Source organism: Sus scrofa, chromosome 11 (assembly GCF_000003025.6).
Source record: "Sus scrofa isolate TJ Tabasco breed Duroc chromosome 11, Sscrofa11.1, whole genome shotgun sequence".
Lineage (NCBI taxonomy): Eukaryota > Metazoa > Chordata > Mammalia > Artiodactyla > Suidae > Sus > Sus scrofa.
In genome coordinates, this window is record NC_010453.5 from 670,204 (window position 1) to 691,544 (window position 21,341).

At 44.8% G+C, this 21,341-nt stretch overlaps 1 protein-coding gene across 4 annotated transcripts in view; it reads left to right on the forward strand.

Annotated features, from left to right (window-relative positions):
* The window catches only part of ZMYM2 (zinc finger MYM-type containing 2), a 69,717-nt gene that overhangs the window by 8,890 nt on the left and 39,486 nt on the right, over positions 1–21,341 (forward strand). For all 4 annotated transcript variants that reach the window (XM_021065428.1, XM_021065429.1, XM_021065427.1 and 1 more), the window contains exons 3-6: positions 5,486–6,342; positions 12,594–12,879; positions 15,074–15,239; positions 16,101–16,313. In XM_021065428.1, coding sequence (XP_020921087.1) covers positions 5,496–6,342; positions 12,594–12,879; positions 15,074–15,239; positions 16,101–16,313 — 1,512 coding nt within the window. In that variant the 5' untranslated portion in view covers positions 5,486–5,495. The remainder of the gene's footprint in view (positions 1–5,485; positions 6,343–12,593; positions 12,880–15,073; positions 15,240–16,100; positions 16,314–21,341) is intronic.

The following is a 21,341-nucleotide window of genomic DNA, read 5'->3' on the forward strand; positions in this document are numbered from 1 at the left end:
CTGGCTGATCGTTTCTAGGTCCATCCATGTTGCTAAAAATGCTGGTATTTTGTTCCTTTTAATGGCTGAGTAATATTCCATTGTGTATACAGACCACATCTTCTTGATCCATTCCTCTGTCATGGACATTTAGGTTGTTTCCATGTCTTGGTTATTGAAAAGAGTGCTGCAGTGAACATCGGAGTACATGTGTCTTTTCAAGTCATGGTTTTCTCTGGATAGATGCCAGAAAGATATTTAAAAATTTCAAGTAAGTTTTTTTTTTTTTTTTTCTTTTTTATCTTTTTAGGTCCGCAACCATGGCATGTGGAAGTTCCCAGACTAGGGGTCAGGTTGGAGCTGTAGCCGCTCACCCACAGCACAGCTAAAGCAAGACTGCATCCCAGCTGTGGCTGTGACCTACACCACAGCTCAGCGCAACGCCAGATCCTTAAGTGGGCCCAGGGATTGAACCCATCCTCATGGATCCTAGCCGGCTCTGTTTCTGCTGAGCCATGATGGGAACTCCTAAAATCGTTAAAGTTAAGCTTGTTAAAAAAAATAAAGTTAAGCTTTTTTTTTTTTTTTTTTTTTTTTTTCATTTTTTTTGTTTTTGTTTTTTGGCCATTGCCCGTGGCACATGGAAATTCCCGGGCCGGGGACTGAACTCACATCACAGCAGTGATTTGAGCCATGGTGGTAACAATGCTGGATTTTAACGTGCTGCCCACAGGAGAACTCCTCAACTCGCTTTAACCTTAAAGCATTCACGACTGTGAATGTTGTCTTACTTTGGACGTTCATTTTTGAGTGTCTCTTGCTGCCTGGTCTGCTCCTCTGGAGTCAGTCCGTTCTGTGTCTCCAAGGTGTTTTCCTCGCTCATCGCAGCTCCTGTGCGGGTTGGTCTCCGTCTTCCCAGTTCCCTGGCTCCTTGGCACACGGCCCGTCTTGGATATCCTGGCCTAGCTGTTTTCCTCCTCTCTTCCTTTGGCCCTAAGTGTTCATGGGCCTTGACTTTTCCCAGCTCCTTGTACGTTTTTAAAATAATGACTGCACAGTATCTGGAATAGCAGCTTTTTTTTTTTTTTTTTTTTTTTTGGTCTTTTTAGGGCCATACCTGCAGCATATGAAAGTTCCTAGGTAAGGGGTCTAATTGGAACTACAGCCGCCAGCCTACGCCGCAGCCACAGCAACACGGGATCTGAGCCGCGTCTGAGACCTACACCACAGCTCAAGGCAACACCGGATCCTTAACCCACTGAGTGAGGTCAGGGATCATCCTCATGGATACTAGTGGGGTTCTTAACCTGCTGAGCCACAGTGGGAACTCCGTATTTTTTAACTGCCATCTTTGTTTTTTCATGATCGCAATCAAGTATTTTTTTTTTTAACTGTAAGAATTCATTTAATATTTTCTCATCAGACTTCCATAGTAGGAACTGTAACTTTGTGCTTTTATTCTTGTTATGGGCAGTATCAGCCTTCCTTTTTTTTTTGCCATCAACCTGGCTGTAAAATTTTAAGTATTCTATTAATTGATTCTCACTGAATCAGAATAAAAGTCAAGTAAAGCTGAAAACATTTATAATTTATGGTGATTGTCTCAGTCTATTTGGGCAGGCGTAACAAAAGTACCATAGAAAACAAACACTCCGGAGTTCCCGTCGTGGCTCAGTGGTTAACGAATCCGACTAGGAACCATGAGGTTATGGGTTCGATCCCTGCCCTTGCTCAGTGGGTTAAGGATCCAGTGTTGCCGTGAGCTGTGGTGTAGGTCACAGACGCGGCTTGGATCCTGAGTTGCTGTGGCTCTGGTGTAGGCCGGGGACTACAGCTCTGATTAGACCCCTAGCCTGGGCACCTCCATGTGTGGCTTGTGCGGCCCTAGAAAAGACAAAAAAAAAAGAAAGAAAAGAAAACAAACATTCCTTTCTCACAGTTCTGGAGGCTGGGCAGTCCAGGAAGCAGACTGGGGCAGATGTGGAGTCTTGGGAGGGATTGCCTTCTGGTGCAGGATTGCTGGCCGTCTTCTTGCTGTGCCCTTCCAATGGAGGGGGCTGCTCTCTGTGGTGTCCTTCTTTATTTTTCTTTCTTTTTTCTTTCCTTTCTCTCTCTCTCACTCTCGCTCTCTCTCTTTCTTTCTATTTGCTTTTTAGGGCCACACCGCAACATATGGAGGTTCTCAGGCTAGGGGTCTATTATGAGCTACAGCTGCTGGCCTGCACCATAGCCACAGCCAGATCCGAGCCACATCTGTGACCTACACCACAGCTCAGGGCAATGCCCTGATTCGTTTCTCATTCATTTCTGGATTTGTCTCTGCTGTGCCCTGAAGGGAACTCCTGTGGTGTCTGTTAAATGGTCAGCAGTCCTTTCCCTAGGGCTCTACCTTCATGACTTAATCACCTCTTAAAGGCCCTGCCTCCTAATAGCATCTCCTTGGATGCCAGGGTTTTGTCACATGAATTTCAGGGGGGAGGACAAGCATTCCATAATGATGTTGGAGTATCACAGGGAACCCTAAAAATGAATTAGAGAACTACGGAAGTCTTCGGAGTACAGGGAACAATTGCCTGGTAATTGTTAGGAGTTAACAGTCTGTTAATTCATTTTTCACAACCAGTTATCTCTTTGAATTCTTTTGAAGAACCCTGGCAACTATTTTTATACCATTTATTCTGGAGAACATGGAGGCTCAGAGAAGTGAAGTTATTTGCTTGATGTTAAATAGCTAATTAATGTTGACAATGTACAAAAGTGGCTAAAAGAATAGATTTGGGTAATGTAGACATGGTCAACTTTAATCAGATTATTTTTTCTTAATATGACCAAATTAGTGTTTGGTAGTTGAAACGTATTCTCAGTGACGTGTAGAACGGACCAAATTTACTTATAGTCTAAGGTTTGGAAATAACTGTTACAGTTGAGTACTTTCTCTGTTTTGGGAAGCAGATTACTACAGAGACCTGTGTAGTAAGGAAAGTCTTATTCTGAAACCTCGTGTGAGGAATGAATGGGATACTCAGCAGCCAGGGTACTGTGGGTTCCGATGGAGCTGAAGTCCCAGAAACTAGTGTCTTGTGTTGTAGGTATGCAAAGACAGAAAAGATCCAGAAAACTCATTCATGAAAAGCCTTTGCACTTCGTAACCTCAGTAGATTTACTCCACATTCCTCTGAAAATTGTTACGTTGATCAGGATACTTTCTGCCTTGTGGCCAATAAATGAATGTTAACTACAAGTTCAACTCTGTGTTTAAAGTCTCATTTTAGCCTTGCACTTTGGCCTTGATATTTCTTCCTTTACCTACTTGTGTATTTTGAATATTGATTTGGTTACTAATGTATTGAATGTTTTTTTTTTTTTTAATAAAACCTGTGCTACATTGTTTAATACTTAACCACATATTACATAGTAGTTAGGAATATTCAAATCCTGACCTCTCCCACTTCCTGGCTTTAGTGTTGAGCATGTTTTGAGGATTGGGGTTTTTAAGAAAAATCTGTGTAAGGGGGCTAATAATTTTTACTTATTTATTTATTTAAGGACTGCACCTGTGGCATATGGAAAAGTTCCCAGACTGGGGGTCGAATCAGAGCTGCAGCTCCCAGCCTATGTCATAGCCACAGCAACACCAGATCTGAGCCATGTCTGTGACCTATACCACAGCTCATGGCAACGCTTAACCCACTGGGTGAGGCCCGGGCTTGAACTCACATCCTCACAGATACTAGTCTGGTTCTTTTTTGCGGAACCAAAACAGGAACTCCAATAGTTTTTACTTACTAGGGTTGCTTTAGTGTTTAACTGTCCTGAATATTTGACTTATAAAGTAAATGTTAACTCTTTGCACTTTTTTTTTTTTTTTTTTTTTTGTCTTTTGGGGCTGCACCCACGGGATATGGACATCCCCAGGGTAGTGGTCGGATTGGAGCTACAGCTGCTGGCCTACACCACAGCCACAGCAACGCCAGATCCGAGCCGAGTCCGAGACCCGCGTCACAGCTCACAATACTGGATCCTCAGCCCACTGAGCAAGGCAGGCATTGAACCCGTGTCCTCATGGATATTAGTCAGATTCGTTTCCACTGACCCGTGACAGGAACTCCCTGCACTTGTATTTTATTTTATTATTATTTTTTTTTTGGTCTTTTTTGCTATTTCTTGGGCCGCTCCTATGGCATATGGAGGTTCCCAGGCTAGGGGTCTAATCGGAGCTGTAGCCGCCGGTCTACGCCAGAGCCACAGTAATGCAGGATCCTAGCTGCGTCTGCAACCTACACCACAGCTCACGGCAACGCCGGATCGTTAACCCACTGAGCAAGGGCAGGGATCAAACCCGCAACCTCATGGTTCCTAGTCGGATTCGTTAACCACTGCGCCACTGCGCCACGGCGGGAACTCCTGCACTTGTATTTTAAAAGAGAACCTAGTTGAATTAGTTATAAAACTTTTGATTCAAAATGTTATTCAACTTATTTCAAAATTTAAAGTTTTCTTTAGTAGTCATGTTTACTTAAAATGAAGTGAGGGCCTTATATGAAGGCTTCCTCCAGCACGTGCTATTGTTGTACTATAAAGAGGACTTCTGGAGGTGCCGCCGTGGCTCAGCGGTTAACGAGTCTGACTAGCATCTATGTATATATATAATGTCTTAGGCTTCTTACTATGGTGCAGTGCGTTAAGCATTTCTCTACTAATTGGTGATGAGCATTTTTTCATGTGGCTTTTGGCCATCCGTGTGTCCTCTTTGGAGAAATGTCCTTTTAGGTCTTCTGCCCATTTTTCATTTGGGTTGTTTGTTTTCTTGCTCTTGAGTTGTATGAGTTATTTGTATATTTTGGAGATTAAGCCCTTGTTGGTTGCATCTATTTTCTCCCATTCCATGGATTTTTTTTTTTTTTAATGGTTTCCTTTGCTGTGCCAAAGCTCATACGTTTGATGAGATCCCATTGATTTATTTTTGTCTTTATTTCCAAGAAGAGATTTTCTTTATCAGATTTTGGTTTCTTTTGGTTCATATGTGTGTAGGAGGATTTATCTGTGTTTTCAGTGTTAAAATTTACAGAGTAAACAGTGGTGCAAAGGAGGTGGTGGAGATGGGAACATATTGCATGTTATTACTGAAAATTGGTAATTACCTTTCTAGCTGTACTGCAGGAAGTTGACATGTACATTATTAGTGGCTTGAAAGAAGATCATGGAATGGATATCAAATTTTTCCTGGATATTAGATGAGAATCATTCTTATTTAGAGTAAGGAAGAAATAGTACCTTAAACAATTCTTTAATTCAAATTAGAGTACCAAAGAACACAATCCCTGGTCATTTGTACAGTGTTTCTTTTTTAATTGTTAAACATTTTACTGGGGTATAGTTGACGGTACAATGTTGTGTTAGCTTCAGGTGTACAGCAAAGCGAATCCATTAGACACATACACATACCCATTCTTTTCGCCCGTCTGTTCTAGGTGTACACTGTTTCTTGTTTGCACCTTCCTAACAGGTCCCGTGGCATGGACGTGAGCCCCGCGGGAGGACTGGACTTGACTGATCAGACTTCTGTTCTGTTAGGGAGCACGGCCATGGCAGCGAGTCTCACGAACGTCGGAAATTCATTTAGTGGTCCACCTGCTCCTTTAGTGGCTAGAGCTAATAAATTTCAAAACTCTTCCGTGGAAGACGATGATGACGTTGTTTTTATCGAACCTGTGCAACCTCCCCCACCTCCTGCACCCGTGGTAACCGATCAAAGAACCATAACATTTGCATCATCTAAAAACGAAGAGCTACAAGGAAATGATTCCAAAATTCTTCCTTCTGCAAAAGAACTGACTTCTCAGAAGGGAAGTGTAAGTGAGACAATTGTCATTGATGATGAAGAGGACATGGAAACCAATCAAGGGCAAGAGAAAAATGCCTCCAGTTTTATTGAACGGAGACCTCCCGAAACGAAAAACAGAACCAGTGATGTGGATTTCTCCACTCCCAGTTTTTCAAGAAGTAAGGTAAATGCAGGCGTGGGTAATAGTGGTATCACCACCGAACCAGACTCTGAAATTCAGATCGCCGATGTTACAACCTTGGAGACAGGTGTCAGCTCTGTGAGCGACGGCCAGTTGGAAAGTACTGACGGGCAAGACATGAACTTAATGATCACACACGTAACATCCCTGCAGAATACCAACCTGGGAGAGGTCGCGAACGGACTGCAGTCAAGTAACTTCGGTGTTAACATACAAACGTTCACCCCGTCTTTAACGTCACAGACCAAGGCTGCAGTAGGACCTTTTAATCCCGGTAGAATGAATGGGGCAGGAGATGTATTTCAGAACGGAGAGTCTGCAACACATCACAATCCTGGTAAGCAGTGAGTGCACGGCCCCGGGGGGGCTGTCCTGTTAGTTTATTCTTGTAAAACATGGTAATTCCATTGACTCGCATGCTTGATATCAAAAGAGGAGTAAAATCCTATATCTCTTCCTTTTTTTGTAGATTATTAGAAGGCTAATGTCCGAAAGAATTTAAAAAATACTCTTTCTGTTCACCACCCCTAGAAACTAACACTTTGGGGTAGTATTTGTGCTCTCTTTATGCTGGTTGTATGTATGTGTGTCTTTATTTAATTTGGCGGGGTGGGGGGGGCTTCCCTGTGGCATGTGGAGTTCCTGGGCCAGGGATCAGTTCCAAGCCACAGTTGCAAGCTAAGCGAAGCCACAGTTGCAACCTAAGCCGTAGCTGCAACCCACTGTGCTGGGCTAGGAATCAAACCTATGTCTAAGTGTTCCCAAGACACTGCCACATCGGGAACTCTTATGTTAGTGTGTGCAGGGGCGCTCGCGTGTGTGCGTGCATGCGTGTGTGTGTATATTTATATATGTATATTTATATAGCATATTTGTATACATACGTTTTTTTTTTTTTTTTTTTTTTTTAGTCTTTTGTCTTTTTTTGTTGTTGTTGTTGTTGTTGTTGTTGCTATTTCTTGGGCCGCTCCCGCGGCATATGGAGGTTCCCAGGCTAGGGGTTGAATCGGAGCTGTAGCCGCCAGCCTACTCCAGAGCCACAGCAGCACGGGATCCGAGCCGTGTCTGCAACCTACACCACGGCTCACGGCAACGCCGGATCGTTAACCCACTGAGCAAGGGCAGGGACCGAACCCGCAACCTCATGGTTCCTAGTCGGATTCGTTAACCACTGCGCCACGACGGGAACTCCTACATACGTATTTTTTTTTTTTTTTTTTTTTTTTTTTTTTTTGTCTTTTTGCTATTTCTTGGGCCGCTCCCGCGGCATATGGAGGTTCCCAGGCTAGGGGTCCAATCGGAGCTATAGCCACCGGCCTACGCCAGAGCCACAGCAACGCGGGATCCGAGCCGCGTCTGCAACCTACACCACAGCTCACGGCAACGCCGGATCGTTTACCCACTGAGCAAGGGCAGGGGTCGAACCCGCAATCTCATGGTTCCTAGTCGGATTCGTTAACCACTGCGCCACGACGGGAACTCCTACATACGTATTTTTTAATTCCATGAATTTTATTGTGTTTGTAGTTGTACAACCATCATCACAACCTAATTTTAGAACTATTGACTATTTGAAAATATTTTCTGTGGGAGCTCTGCTCTATGAAAATATGCAAATAGGGAGGTTGCAAGAACTCTGGCTTTTCCTGCCTGAGTCTGTGACTGTCCCTTCTTCACCCCATCCCGGCCCCCATCTGCCTGTGTCTCTCGTATCCCCTCGGCTGAGGATAACAGCAACTGCAGCAGCCTGGAGATTGTGGAGAAGAGTCAGGAACGACCGAAACCTAGGCCACATGCAGTGGTCTCTGAAGTGCTTGTCATTTCTCTTTCTTACTATTCTTTTAGGTATTTGAATAATGCCTAATTATTGAAGAATGTTTGGAAAATCCACAATTAAAAAGTGAAGGAAAAAACCCCTGTAGTCTTAATTAACTGAAGCATGCCGCTGGGAATACATTGGTTGTCTTTCAGTCTTTTTCCTTTGTATTTCAACTGGTATGAGAGGCAGTTCTTTACATTTTTGCGATTTTTCCCATTTAGCATTACTATATTCCGCTGTTCCCATCGTGGCGCAGCAGAAACGCACCTGACTAGTATCCATGAGGATGCAGTTTCGATCCCTGGCCTCACTCAGTGGGTTGAGGATCCAGCGCTGCCCTGAGCTGTGGTGTAGGTCGCAGACACAGCTCGGATCTGGCATTGGTGTAGCTGTGGCGAGCTAGGCCAGCGGCTAGAGAGCTCCAGTTTGATGCCTAGCCTGGGAATGTCTATATGTCGCAGGACGGGCCTAAAAAGACCAAAAAAAAAAAAAAAATTTAGTGTTTTCTCAAGCCATTAAAGCTTATATACAGAAGTCGTAATGGCTGCAGAATGGGTGTAGGTGTGCCATTCCTGCATTTGGCTTTGACATTGGGTCCTGTTTGTTTGCTCTTGTTGATATGGTAAACATTTTTTCCCCAAAATTTCTTTTTTCTTCTTCTTCTTCTTCTTCTTTTGCTTTTTATTTTTGTTTTATTTTTAGAACCGCACCCGCAGCATATGGAAGTTCGTAGGCCAGGGGTCAGTTTGGAGCTGTAGCTGCTGGCCTACATTTGCCACAGCTGCACAAGATCCGAGCCACATCTACAATCTATATCGCAACTCATGGCAACACTGGACTTTTAACCCACTGAGCAAGGCCGGGGGTCAAACCCACATCCTCATGGGTACTAGTTGGGTTTTTTACCACTGAGCCACCATGGGAACTCCCCCCGCCGCCCAAATTTCTGATTCATTCTTTCTTTTCTTTTCTTTTTTTTTTGCTTTTTAGGGCCAGTCCCACGACATATGGAGGTTCCCAGGCTAGGGGTCCAGTCAGAGCTGCAGCTGCTGGCCTGTGCCACAGCCACAGCCACAGCCACACAGGGTCTGAGACATGTCTGCGACCTGCACCACAGCTCACGGCAACGCCAGATCCTTAACCCACTGAGCAAGGCCAGGGATTGAACCCGAAACCTCACGGTTCCTAGTTAAATTCCTTTCCGCTGCGCCATGACGGGAACTCCCCTGATTATTTCTTTAGTGTATAATCCTAGAAGTATAATTACTGAGCCAAAGGATATCACTACTCCCATGCTTTCAAAGATTTTGGGCTTAAAATTTCTTTCTTGTTTTATAGTGATTTTGAAGGAAGTACCTTTGTTATTTTCCAGTTTTGAAAATTACTAATGTCTTCCAAGACTCTCTCCTCTTGTATGTATTTATATATACTTATTGATAGGTGTATCTTTGGGTATGAATTTTTATGAGTGTTTTTAAGTTGTGGAAATTATTGTCATATTTCTTTCAAGAAAGTTTTCACCAATTTATATTACTATTAGCCATATATATTAGATTATTTGTTTTTGTAACTTTCTGGCTCACATAAAGGTTTAAGACATGGTAACGCTCAAATTAGTTAATTACAAATACAAGACAAACATGAGAGTGTGAAAAAGAAAGTAACATTCAGTCCTGCTGTTGCGAGTGGTGCATTTGATTCTAACCTGAGAGTGCAGTATAGGTATAGCTTTGCAACTCTCCCCTCCTCAGATACCTAACAGTAGATCTTGAACTTCCGACCATATCAAGAGTATACATTTGATTTTGTTAATTCCCTGTTGACCTCACTTGTCGTTGTTCTTTTTAAATAACTCTTAAGAATATTCTTCATCATGTGTGTCGGGCTCCTTAGTACTTGAGGACTGTTGCTGAGTCCCATGTGTGGTACGAGCTGTGTTCCTGTTCGTGCAGACTCGCACCTGGGATAGACCTTTTGCCCCTGCCTTTGTGTGCTGGTTTTGCGTGTAATAGAACATTATGCAATCCTGCTCTCATTTTAATTGAGGCGAATTAAGTGACTTGGACAAATTAACCTGCTATCCCTTGGTGTCCCTTGTACAAAATAGCGGATTCAGACAAAATGATTAAGTCCCTTCCATTCCTCAAAGTATTTCGATGTTGGAGGAGGTGAAAGTTTGAATGTTAAGGACTGAAGCCGAGATAAAAGGAGCCGTCGCGTTATTTATACAGGGCCTAAAATTAAATGGAAAAATAAATGCCATTCTTCCAAACTAAGCAGATGGCAGAGTTCCCGTTGTGGCTCAGTGGTTAATGAATCCGACGGGGAACCATGAGTTTGCGGATTCGATCCCTGGCCTCGCTCAGTGGGTCCAGGATCTGGTGTTGCTGTGGCTGTGGCGTAGCTGGCGGCAGTGGCTCTGATTAAACCCCTAACCTAGGAACCTCTGTATGCTGAGGGCGCAGCCCTAAAAAGACGAAAACAAAAACAAAAAGTTGACAGATGCCCTTAGGTTTAACTAGGTTCTTTTAAATATATATTCAAATGACAAGCCTACAACAATGAAAATCCTGAGGGGCCAGTATTTGTGTTGCAGAGTGTATTCCTTTTAATGTATCAGATAATTATTTTTGATCGAAGACCCTTCCTAAGGTGGAATTCCCAGTTTCAGTAATGTGCTTTCTTAACATTCATTAGTATTTTCACCTCTTTTATTAAGACTGATCAGTTCTCCTCATGACAGCAGGGGAACATGGTTCAGGAATGCACTCTCCTGTCTTGACTCTGTGTATATATTTATTTGGAGGGATCTGTGGAGTACGGTAAATTTTGAATAGCTGGAGTGACTGCTCTGATGCAACTGGATCGGCAGCGTCTCTGCAGCGCCAAGACCCAGGTTCGATCCCTGGCCCAGCACAGTAGAGTAACAGAGTCGAGTGTTGTTACAACCGCGGCTTGGATCTGATCCCTGGCTTGGGAACTCCATATCCTAAGGGGCAGCCAGCAAAGAAAAAGAATTTTGAATAGTAGTGTATATGGCTTCTTGAAACCATTAAGTTGGATTAGGTCAGAATCAGGAAATTGTACTTTTCAAGGTTTTGGGAGTAAAGAAATTTCCTCATAACTCTGGATATATTTGTACTTCCTGTGAAAGGAAAAAAAAATTGTTTTTCTTATAGAAGAGCAGCTTTTTTTGTATGGAAGTTCAAAATTCAGAAGAAACTTGGAGTTCCTGTTGTGGCTCAGCAGTAACGAATCTGACTAGTAGTATCTTTGAGGATGTGGGTTAGAACCTTGGGCTCGCTCAGTGGGTCTACGCCTGTGGCGTAGGCCGGCACCTGCAGCTCTGATTTGACCCTTAGCCTGGGAACCTCCATATGCCGAAGGTGTGGCCCTAAAAAGACCAAAAAAAAAAAAAAAAAAAGAAAATTTCAGAAGAAACTATAAAGGAGAAATATTGCAAGAGACCAAATCAATGGAAGTTAGAAGCAGTGGCATGAAAAGTTTGAAAATGAAAAAACAGGAGTTCCCCTTGTGGCTCGGTGGTTAATGATTCCGACTAGGAACCAAGAGGTTTTGGTTCGATTCCTGGCCTCGCTCCATGGGTTAAAGATCCGGCGTTGCTGTGAGCTGTGGTGTGGGTTACAGATGCGGCTCGGAGCCCGTGTTGCCGTGGCTCTGGCATAGGCCGGTGGCTACAGCTCCGATGTGACCTCTAGCCTGGGAGTCTCCCTATGCGGTGGGCACGGCCCCAGAAAAGACAAAACCAGAAAGGAAAAACCCCAGTGTTGGTCCTGCAGCGGGAGGTCTGTGGGATGGTCACTGGTGCGAGGAGCCGGCAACCTCCTGCTCAGTCCCCAGAAAGGGGGAATGTCTGCGCCCTGGTGCCTCCCCAGGGCTGCGTGCTTCGCCCTGCGAGCTGTGCTGCAGAGACCCTCCGGCAGAGGAGCGGGGCTTGCGCTGCTGTTGCTTGTTGGCTTAACGTGAGCATTTCTGTGTCACTCTTAATTTCTTTGATATTATGTGGTGTATTTAGAGGCTGTGGAAAAGCTGTTCTCAAGATCATTTGCATAGGATCATTTGTAAACCTAATCAGACCTATTTTTGTCCAAGGTTCTGGTTGGTCAGTATTATTTTTTTTCCTCTTTTAGGGCCGCACATGCGGCATCGGGAGGGTCCCAGGCCAGAGGTCCCATCGGAGCTGCAGCTGCGGGCCTGCACCACAGCCACGGCCACGCCAGATCTCAGCCATGTCTGTGACCACAGCTCACGGTAACGGTCACTGATCACTTAACTTTGCACTGATGAAGACCAGGGATCAAACCCGTGTCAACATGGATGCTAGTCGGATTCTTTACTGCTGAGCCACAGTGGGAACTCCTGGTCAGGGTTTCATTATACGTTTATGTGGATGTATGAGGTCTTTGTTTACAGTAGTATTCCACGAAGTCTTCCCGTTTAATAACTAATGGCTCATATTTCGTAGTGCTTTGTGTAGGCGCTGTGGTTAATTCTCTCACTGAATCACTGCATGTATCACCTCATTTATGTCACCGTCTCCAGTGTGAGTGACGTCTCGGTCTGGTAGGTGGTGGCGCCTGAAGGTCCCATCCACTCTAACCCAGCCCTGCCTTTACCCCCCTGCTGTCCTGCACCTCACTGATGTTTGAACACATGCACAGTGGGAAGGTAAGACTGTTTCTCTGTAGGAATTTCAACCTGCGTAAATACCTGTTCCGTGACTCTCTTTCGTGGGTTTGGTTTTTCAGATTCTTGGATCTCCCAGTCAGCGTCCTTTCCCCGGAACCAGAAGCAGCCAGGGGTGGATTCTTTATCTCCAGTGGCCTCACTTCCTAAACAGATTTTCCAGCCTTCTGCCCAGCAGCAACCCACTAAACCAGTTAAAGTCACTTGTGCAAACTGCAAAAAACCTTTGCAGAAGGGACAGACAGCTTATCAACGAAAAGGATCAGCTCACCTCTTCTGTTCTACCAGCTGCCTCTCCTCCTTCTCGCACAAGCCTGCTCCAAAGAAACTTTGTGTTATGTGTAAAAAGTAAGCTGTACCTTTTCAGCATTTTTCCATATGGTTGAATAATGGTAGTAAAATTTGAGAATAGTTGTCTTAGAGGTGAACTACTATGTTTTAAAAATTGGTAAACTAATTGTTTGAATATTCAGCCAAAGTCAAATTCATAGTTGCTTTGGAGGGTTCTCTGTCTAGCCCAGGTGGCTTAGAATTAAAATCCTGGAGTTCCTGTCGTGGCGCAGTGGTTAACGAATCCGACTAGGAACCATGAGGTTGCGGGTTCGGTCCCTGGCCTTGCTCAGTGGGTTAACGATCCGGCGTTGCCGTGAGCTGTGGTGTAGGTTGCAGACGCGGCTCGGATCCCGCGTTGCTGTGGCTCTGGTGTAGGCCAGTGGCTACAGCTCCGATTCGACCCCTAGCCTGGGAACCTCCATATGCCGCGAAAGCGGCCCAAGAAAAATAGCAAAAAGACAAAAAAAAAAAAAAAAAAAAAAAAAAAAATCCTTCCTCTGGAGTTCTCGTCGTGGCGCAGTGGTTAACGAATCCGACTAGGACCCATGAGGTTGCAGGTTCGGTCCCCGCCCTTGCTCAGTGGGTTAAGGATCCGGCGTTGTCGTGAGCTGTGGTGTAGGTTGCAGACGAGGCTCGGATCCCACGTGGCTGTGGCTCTGGCGTAGGCCGCTGGCTACAGCTCCGATTCGACCCCTAGCCTGGGAACCTCCACATGCTGCAGGAGCACCCCAAGAAATAGCAAAAAGGCAAAAAGGCAAAAAAAAAAAAAAAAATCCTTCCTCTTTGCATAGACTTTGGGGTTGTAATTAAGGTCTGTAATCTCCACTGGACTCGTTCAGTTTGTAAGAATATGCATGTGCTTATTTACATTATTAATACAAGAATTTTGTTCTAGCCAGACAAAGTGGTTAAGAATTTGTATATGACTAGTTTTGTATTAAAATAGGTCAAGGAGTTTCCATTGTGGCTCAGTGGGTTAAGGACTCGTTGTCTCTGTGAAGATGCAGGTGCGATCCCTGGGTTAATAAGAACCTGGCATTGCTGCAGCTATGATGTAGGTCTCAGATGAGGCTCGGATCTGGTTTTGCTGCGGTTGCAGTGTAGGCTGGCAGCTATGACCCTGATTTGACCCCTAGCCCAGGAACTTCCATGGGCTGCAGGTGTGGCTGTAAAAAAAAAAAAAGTCAAAATTCTCACTATCTTCATATGATGAATATTTAAAATTGGCAAACCTTTGGATATTGTATGAATTTGTTTATTTTGAACATTAAGTCATTTCTGCCCTTTTTTTTAGGTCTGCCCTCACTAGTTAAGAATAAGGTGAAGAGTTCCCTTGTGGTACAGCGGGTTAAGGATCTGGTGTTGTCCCTGCAGCAGCTTGGATTGCTGCTGTGTCGTGGGTATGATCCCTGACTGGGGCAACACCCACATGCCACTGGCATGGGCAAAAAAACTTGGAATATGGTATATTATGTTCAAGGTGAAACAGGTGGATTTTCTGTAGATTAGAGCAGCCCACGCTTGTGAAGATATTTTTGTGTCTTAGAACTTTGGAAAGGGCTAAAGGGTCTGTACAGTTCTAATAAATTCAAATATTGGAATGATTGCTATAGTTTTCGATTGCTTTAGAGTAGTTGACTTGCTTACTGCAATGTAAGCCCTGGAAAGTGAGAATTAAAGGAAAACTTGAAAACGCATCAGTATTGTTGTTTCCTAACCTTTCCAGTTGTAGTCGTGAGCTGCGTAGAATGGTACAGCTGTGTAGAATGGTAGGGCTGTTATTTTGGGTTATGGGGATGTATTTGAGTTCACATATCCTCTCTAGAAGGGTCCATATTCTTGTGACATAGGAACCTCCAGCTTTCATCCACAGGAGAGAAATTGGTAGCTCATGTCAAGTTATACGTCAGTCAACCAGGCCTCAACAGAAATTCCACTAAATAATATGTTTAACAGGGGTTACGAGAGCCTTGTTGAGGAGTTTGAAAACGGATTGCGTGTGGGGAGGGTTTGATAGTATTACTTCTCAGTCTTCTGTGTTCATATTGTGTTGCCAAGGGTTTTTAATAGTAGAAGTCGCTTTATGGATCTACAGATGGTGCTTGAGTCCTGGGACTCAATCTGTGGAAATACAAAAATGTCAGTTATTACGCCTGCATTTGATTGCTTCTCCAGTAGAGTTTTACTTTTTGTTTCTTGTATTTTTCAGAGATATAACTACAATGAAAGGAACCATTGTTGCTCAAGTGGATTCAAGTGAATCCTTCCAGGAATTCTGTAGTACATCTTGTTTGTCTCTCTATGAAGACAAACAAAATCCGACTAAAGGAGCTCTAAATAAATCAAGATGCACGATTTGTGGCAAACTAACAGAGGTTTGTATTTTGTGCTTTATCACTTAGTTCTGCTAATGGGAGTGTTTTTAACTTTAACAGTGTGATGGAATCTCCCGTCAGTACATGTCTTCTTAAAAGTGAGGGTCTGTCACTTCTGCCTTGTAACTGCCCCGTGGTGCAGTCCTTTTCCCGTGTAGAAAGGGGAGAATGATTTACAAAATATTGGACTGTGATACTGCTGACTCTTCCTGAGGTTGGGAGCATTCAGACAAAGCCGAAGTGTTTAAATAGGCAGACCACACAGGAGTGTGCCAGCAAAGAGTCCTGCTTAAGAAGGAGGACCGCGAGGGGTGTTATTTTATAGCTTTGGCATTTGATGGGTCAAAAAGATCTCTGTGCATGTGCCCTTCATTTGTGTATTTTTTATCTTCTTTGTCTTTTTGCCATTTCTAGGGCTGCTCCCGCAGCATGTGGAGCTTCCCAGGCTAGGGGTCCAATCGGAGCTGTAGCCGCCAACCTGCACCACAGCCACAGCCATGCCTGATAGAGGCTGTGTCTGTGACCTACACCACAGCTCTTGGCCACGCTGGAGCCTTCACCCATTGAGTGGGGCTCCGGATTGAACCTGCATCTTCATGGATCCTGGTTGGATTTGTTTCTGCTGCACCACAACGGGAACTCCCCTCCTTCCTTCCTTCCTTTCACGGAGGCATGCAGCAGCTTGAAGTGGGATCTCCATTCGCAGACAGGGATTGAACCCAGGCTGCAGTGGTGGAAGTCCAAACTGCTAGACTCCAGGGACTCCCAAGGCATTTTCCTTCTGCTGAAGCACTTTGCCACTTAGCTAAATATTGTATGTATATTTGTTTTTTAAAATTTTGCTTATTGTTTTTCTTTTAGATCCGCCATGAAGTTAGCTTTAAAAATATGACTCATAAGCTGTGCAGTGACCACTGCTTTAATAGATACAGGATGGCCAATGGTCTGATAATGAATTGCTGTGAGCAGTGTGGGGAGTACTTGCCCAGCAAAGGTGCTGGAAACAACGTCCTGGTCATTGATGGGCAGCAGAAGAGATTCTGCTGCCAAAGTTGTGTCAGTGAATACAAGCAGGTAATTGATGATCTGATAAAACTCAACCAGTCTTTGGAATGTGTTTTTAAAAAATGTTACAATGGTTTTATTCTAATAACATTTATTAACCAGATTTGCCTTAGATTTCATTTAATTCCGTTATTGTCTTCATGTCTTAAAGGTGTCCTATCTTGAATACTGAAATACAAGTAGATTTTGGGGACATAGCTTGTGATCTTACTTAAAAAGGTGAATGCTTGCCAAAATAATTCCTCTTTTGAGTGGTGGAGATGGGTCACAAATAGGAGGTTTCAATTTATCTTCTTTCTTCCCCCCACCCCTTTTTTGGCCACCCTCAGGCATATGGAGGCCCCAGGCCAGGGATCAGATCCCACCCCAGCTGCGGACCTGCATCCTGGCACCACAGAGATGCTGCTGATCCTATTGTGCCACCCTGGGCGCTCCCTTATTTCATTTTTTTTTTTTTTTTTTTTTTTTTGTCTTTGTTGTTGTTGTTGTTGTTGCTATTTCTTGGGCCGCTCCGCGGCATATGGAGGTTCCCAGGCTAGGGGTTGAATCGGAGCTGTAGCCACCAGCCTACGCCAGAGCCACAGCCACGTGGGATCCGAGCCGCGTCTGCAACCTACACCACAGCTCACGGCAACGTCGGATCGTTAACCCACTGAGCAAGGGCAGGGACCGAACCCGCGACCTCATGGTTCCTAGTCGGATTCGTTAACCACTGCGCCACGACGGGAACTCCCCTTTTTTCATTTTTAAAGTTCATTTAAAATTTAAGGTCTTTTTGGACTCTCCCAAAAGCACCCAGTCTTGGGAGTTCCGTTGAGGCCCAGTGGTGACGAACCCAGCTAGGATACATGAGGATGCTGGTTCGATCCCTGGCCTCACTTAGTGGGTTGAGAATCTGGCTTGTCCGTGAGATGCGGTTTGAGTTGGGCGTTGCTGTGGCGCAGGCCAGCATTTGCATTCCGATTCAACCCCTAGCCTGGCAATTTCCATATGCTACGGGTACAGCCCTAAAAAAAAAGAAAAAAAAAAGATTTAAGTTCTTTTAGTGTTTGAATATATATGATGTAGGTTTGAATATATATGGTTTCAAAAGTCAGAGAAGTCTGGTTCCTACTTCTTTCTTCTCCTGGTTCTCCTACTTTGCCTTTATATGTATAACTTGTTTTTTGTTTGTTTGTTGGTTGCACCTGGTGGCATGTGCAAGTTCCCTGGCCAGGGATCAAACCCAAGCCACAGGAGTGACAATGCCACATCCTTAACCTACCGAGGGACCAGGGAACTCTTTTTTTTTAAATTTATTTTTTTTACTTTTCACTATTTTGTTTGCTGTTCTTCCTCAAAAATTAAGGAAATCATTCTTAGGTTTTCTTCTATATAGATATATACAAAAGGCAGCATACCGTATGTACTGTATTGTACCTTCATTTGTATCTTGGAACCACTCCCTGTTGATATATTCCTTAAATTTGCAGGAATTTTGTGAGATAGTTGTTAAAAATAGCCATTTTTATTAAGTGACAGAACCTCATAAATGTTATTTGTATTAGGCTGTTAGGGCTGCCGTAACAAAACATTGCAGTGCTCAAACAGCAGAAATTTCTTTTCTCACAGTTCTGGAGGCTAGAAGTCTGAGACCAAGGTGCCTTTGCAGGTTGGTTTTGGTGAGGCTGCCCTTGTAGCCTGGAGAGGACCCCCTTCTCGCTGGTCTTCCCTCTGCTCAGAAGCAGAGAGAGAGGGAGGGAGACACAGGTCCAACCTGTAGGCCTTCATTCACCCTTAGCTGCCTCCCTGAAGGCCCTGTTCCATATGCAGTCTCACTGGGACCTAGAGCTTCACCGTAGGAATTTGGGGCTGGAGGAAGGGGAAACACAACAATTTTGGAAACAACGAAAATAAATTCTCAAAACATAGTATTTCGTGGACTTTCTGCTATGCTGCAGCCGGATCAGCAGCGTCACAGGCATGCTGGGATGCAGGTTCGATCCCTGGCCAGGCACAGTGGGTTAAGAACCCTGTGGCCTAGGTGGCAGCCGCAGCTTAGAACTGATCCCTGGCCCAGGAACTACATATGCTGCAGGACGACCAAAACAAAACAGAAAAACCCTTACCACTTCCTAATTGTTTTATGACATCTTAGTATCTGTGTACCTAAGGTTATTGCCATTATTGTACTTGTCTGATGGAACTGTTACACACAATGGTGCGCTTCAGTATCTGCCCAGTTTCATGTTCAGTTTGATGTCGCGGGCCTGAAATGAGCCGTAGTGGAGGTAGGTTCCTGGTCGACGCTGAGTAATCATTGTGCTTCCTCTCACCTCCCAAGGGCTGGTGGTTAACCACATACGAGACAGCACGGCTAACTCTGGTCTGTTTGATCACTTTTCTGTGGATGGTGTTTGGGTTATTGTCAGTGTTTTGCTTTTACAAATAATACGTGATGAATAAGCCGGCATGGTTCGGTTTCAGACCACTGCATAGAGCAGACGTTGCAGTAAAGCAAGTCAGTCGCACAATTGGTTTCCCAGTGCATGTAAGTTTCTGTTTACAGTGTGCTGTGGTCTCGGAAGTGTGCAAAGCTCCGTGTCTAAAAAATGCCCGTGCCCCGGAAACAAAGCACTGATCACCACCCGGGCCTTGCGGGAGTCGTCACAGTGCTGTCTGAGCTCATGCATCCCGGAGCTCCCCAGCCGAGTAATGATGAGAACGTTTGAAAAGTAAGAGTAACCAAAACGAGACAAGCGACGTGAGGTGAGCAGATGCTGTTGGACCAATGACGCTGTTCGGCTGGCTCAGTACGGGGTTGTCCCAAACCTCCAGTGTGTGCAAGTCCCCGTGTCTGGGGAGCAGTCGAGGAGACGAGCCCTTTAGTGAGGGGAAGCAAAGTGTGTGCTTCACTCTGTGTCTGCGGAGACGGGGGTTCAGGGTAGGTCCTCAGAAGCAGGATTGGTTAGGATCAGTGGTTGGTTAGATGTTAAGTTCCCTGTGAGAGTTGTGCCTGTTGGTGTTCTTTTCAGCAGTTTATGTGGACGTAGTTTCTCCAGAGCCTCTTCAGTAGGGAGTATTAACATATTATTCGCATTGGTAAAATGGTGTGTGGGGTGAAATTTGTATTTATCTCCTAAGGAATGATGAGCAGTTTTTCCTATTTCACATTTGTCTTTCCTTTTCTGCGAATTGTTTGTTTGCGTCTTAAACTCATTCTTTTTGGGCTTTGGCATTTCTCATTTTTCCCCCATTAAGTGAACATTTATTTTATTTTATTATTTGATTAATTTTTTGCTTTTTAGGGCTGCACCCACGGCATATAGAAGTTCCCAGGCTAAGGGTGGAGTCAAAGCTGCAACTGCCGGCCTACACCACAGCCACAGCCACGTGGGATCCGAGCCTCGTCAGTGGCCTGCACCACAGCTCACGGCAACGTCAGATCCTTGACCCACTGAGTGAGGCCAGGGATCGAACCTGCATTCTCATGGATGCTAGTCAGATTCATTTCTGCTGAGCCGCACCGGGAACTTCCAAATGTTTATTTTAGTAAGCAGGGTGCTCATTAAACCGTTTTTTTTTTTGTGAAACGGTTATTTACCACCTACTGCGTTGCAGGTGCTGTGCAGATTGCCTGGAAGAATGCCGTGCGAAGCACAGTTCTGTTTCCTTGGCTTTGTGAGGGTGGCAGCCTTGTGATCGGTCACCATGAGGAGGTTTTGGGGGTGATTGAAAGGCTCAGTCAGGCTGATGGTAACGCCTGGGATTCAGTACAGTCTGCTGTTGGTGACAGCAGTGCATCAGTGACCTCTGATAGCTGGAAGTTTGGTAAGAGGTAGTCGAGTTGGCCGGGGTGCAAATCCTGGCCGCGTTAGTCAGCACCTGTGTCCTGGGCTGATCTCTCGGTCTCTTGCGCCCTGTTTCCTCTCTGTAAAGTTGTGCAGTCTGTCTGACAGTGACATGGAAAACATCGGATCTGCACCTTTCATCTTGAGTTTTAAGCTGCTGGGTCAAGGGAATTCCCTGGTGACTCACTGGGTTAAAGATCTGGCGTCGTCGTTGTGGCTGTGCTGGTGGTAGAACTGCCACACGCTGTGGGTGTGGATCCCTCCCCCAGTTTTTTTTTTTCCTTTGGTAATTCTAGCCATTATAGTAGGTGTGAAGTGGTCTGGGTTTGTTCTTGTTCTTGTTTTTTGTCTTTTTTTTGGCGGGGGGAGCATACCGAAGTTCCCAGTCTAGGACGTTCCCAGGCTAGGGGTCACATCAGAGCTGTAGGTGCTGGCCTGACCAGGCTCCACCACAGCTCGCAGCAACGCTGGATCCTTAACCCACTGAGCAAGGCCGGGGATGGAACCCACGTCCTCCTGGACACTACGTCCTTTTTTAACCTGCTGAGCCACACTGGGAATTCTTCTCCTAACACACATTTGGGTCTTTAGTCCATTTTGAATTAATTTTTGTTTATGAAACGAGGCAGGTATCCAACCTCATTCATTTGTTTGTGGAAATCCCAGCAACATCTGTTAATTCCCCATGGAATGGACTTGTGTTAGTTGTCAAATATTAATTGGCCATAGATAGGTATGTTTATTTCTGGACTCTGAATCCTATACTCCACTCATCTACATGTCTTTTCTTATGAAGTACTACATTGTTAAATGATAACTATCTTTGTAGTGAGATTTGAAATCAGGAAATGAGTCTTCCTAATTTCGAGCTTTGTTCTTTTTCAAGATTGTTTGGCTACTCCCTTCCAGTTTCATATGGCTTTTCAGTTTCTGCAGAAAAAGGCTTTTAGAATTTTGATGCTGGAGTTCCTGTCATGGCTCAGTGGGTAATGAACCTGACTAGCATCCATGATGACGCGGGTTCGATCCCTGGCCTCGCTCAGCGGGTTAAGGATCTGGCATTGCTGTGAACTGTGGTGTAGGTCGCAGATGTGACTCAGATCCCATGTTGCTCTGGCTGTGATGTAGGCTGTTGGCGGCAGCTGATTCAACCTCTAGCCTGGGAACCTCCACATGTCATGGGTGTGACTCTGAAAGACCAAAAAAA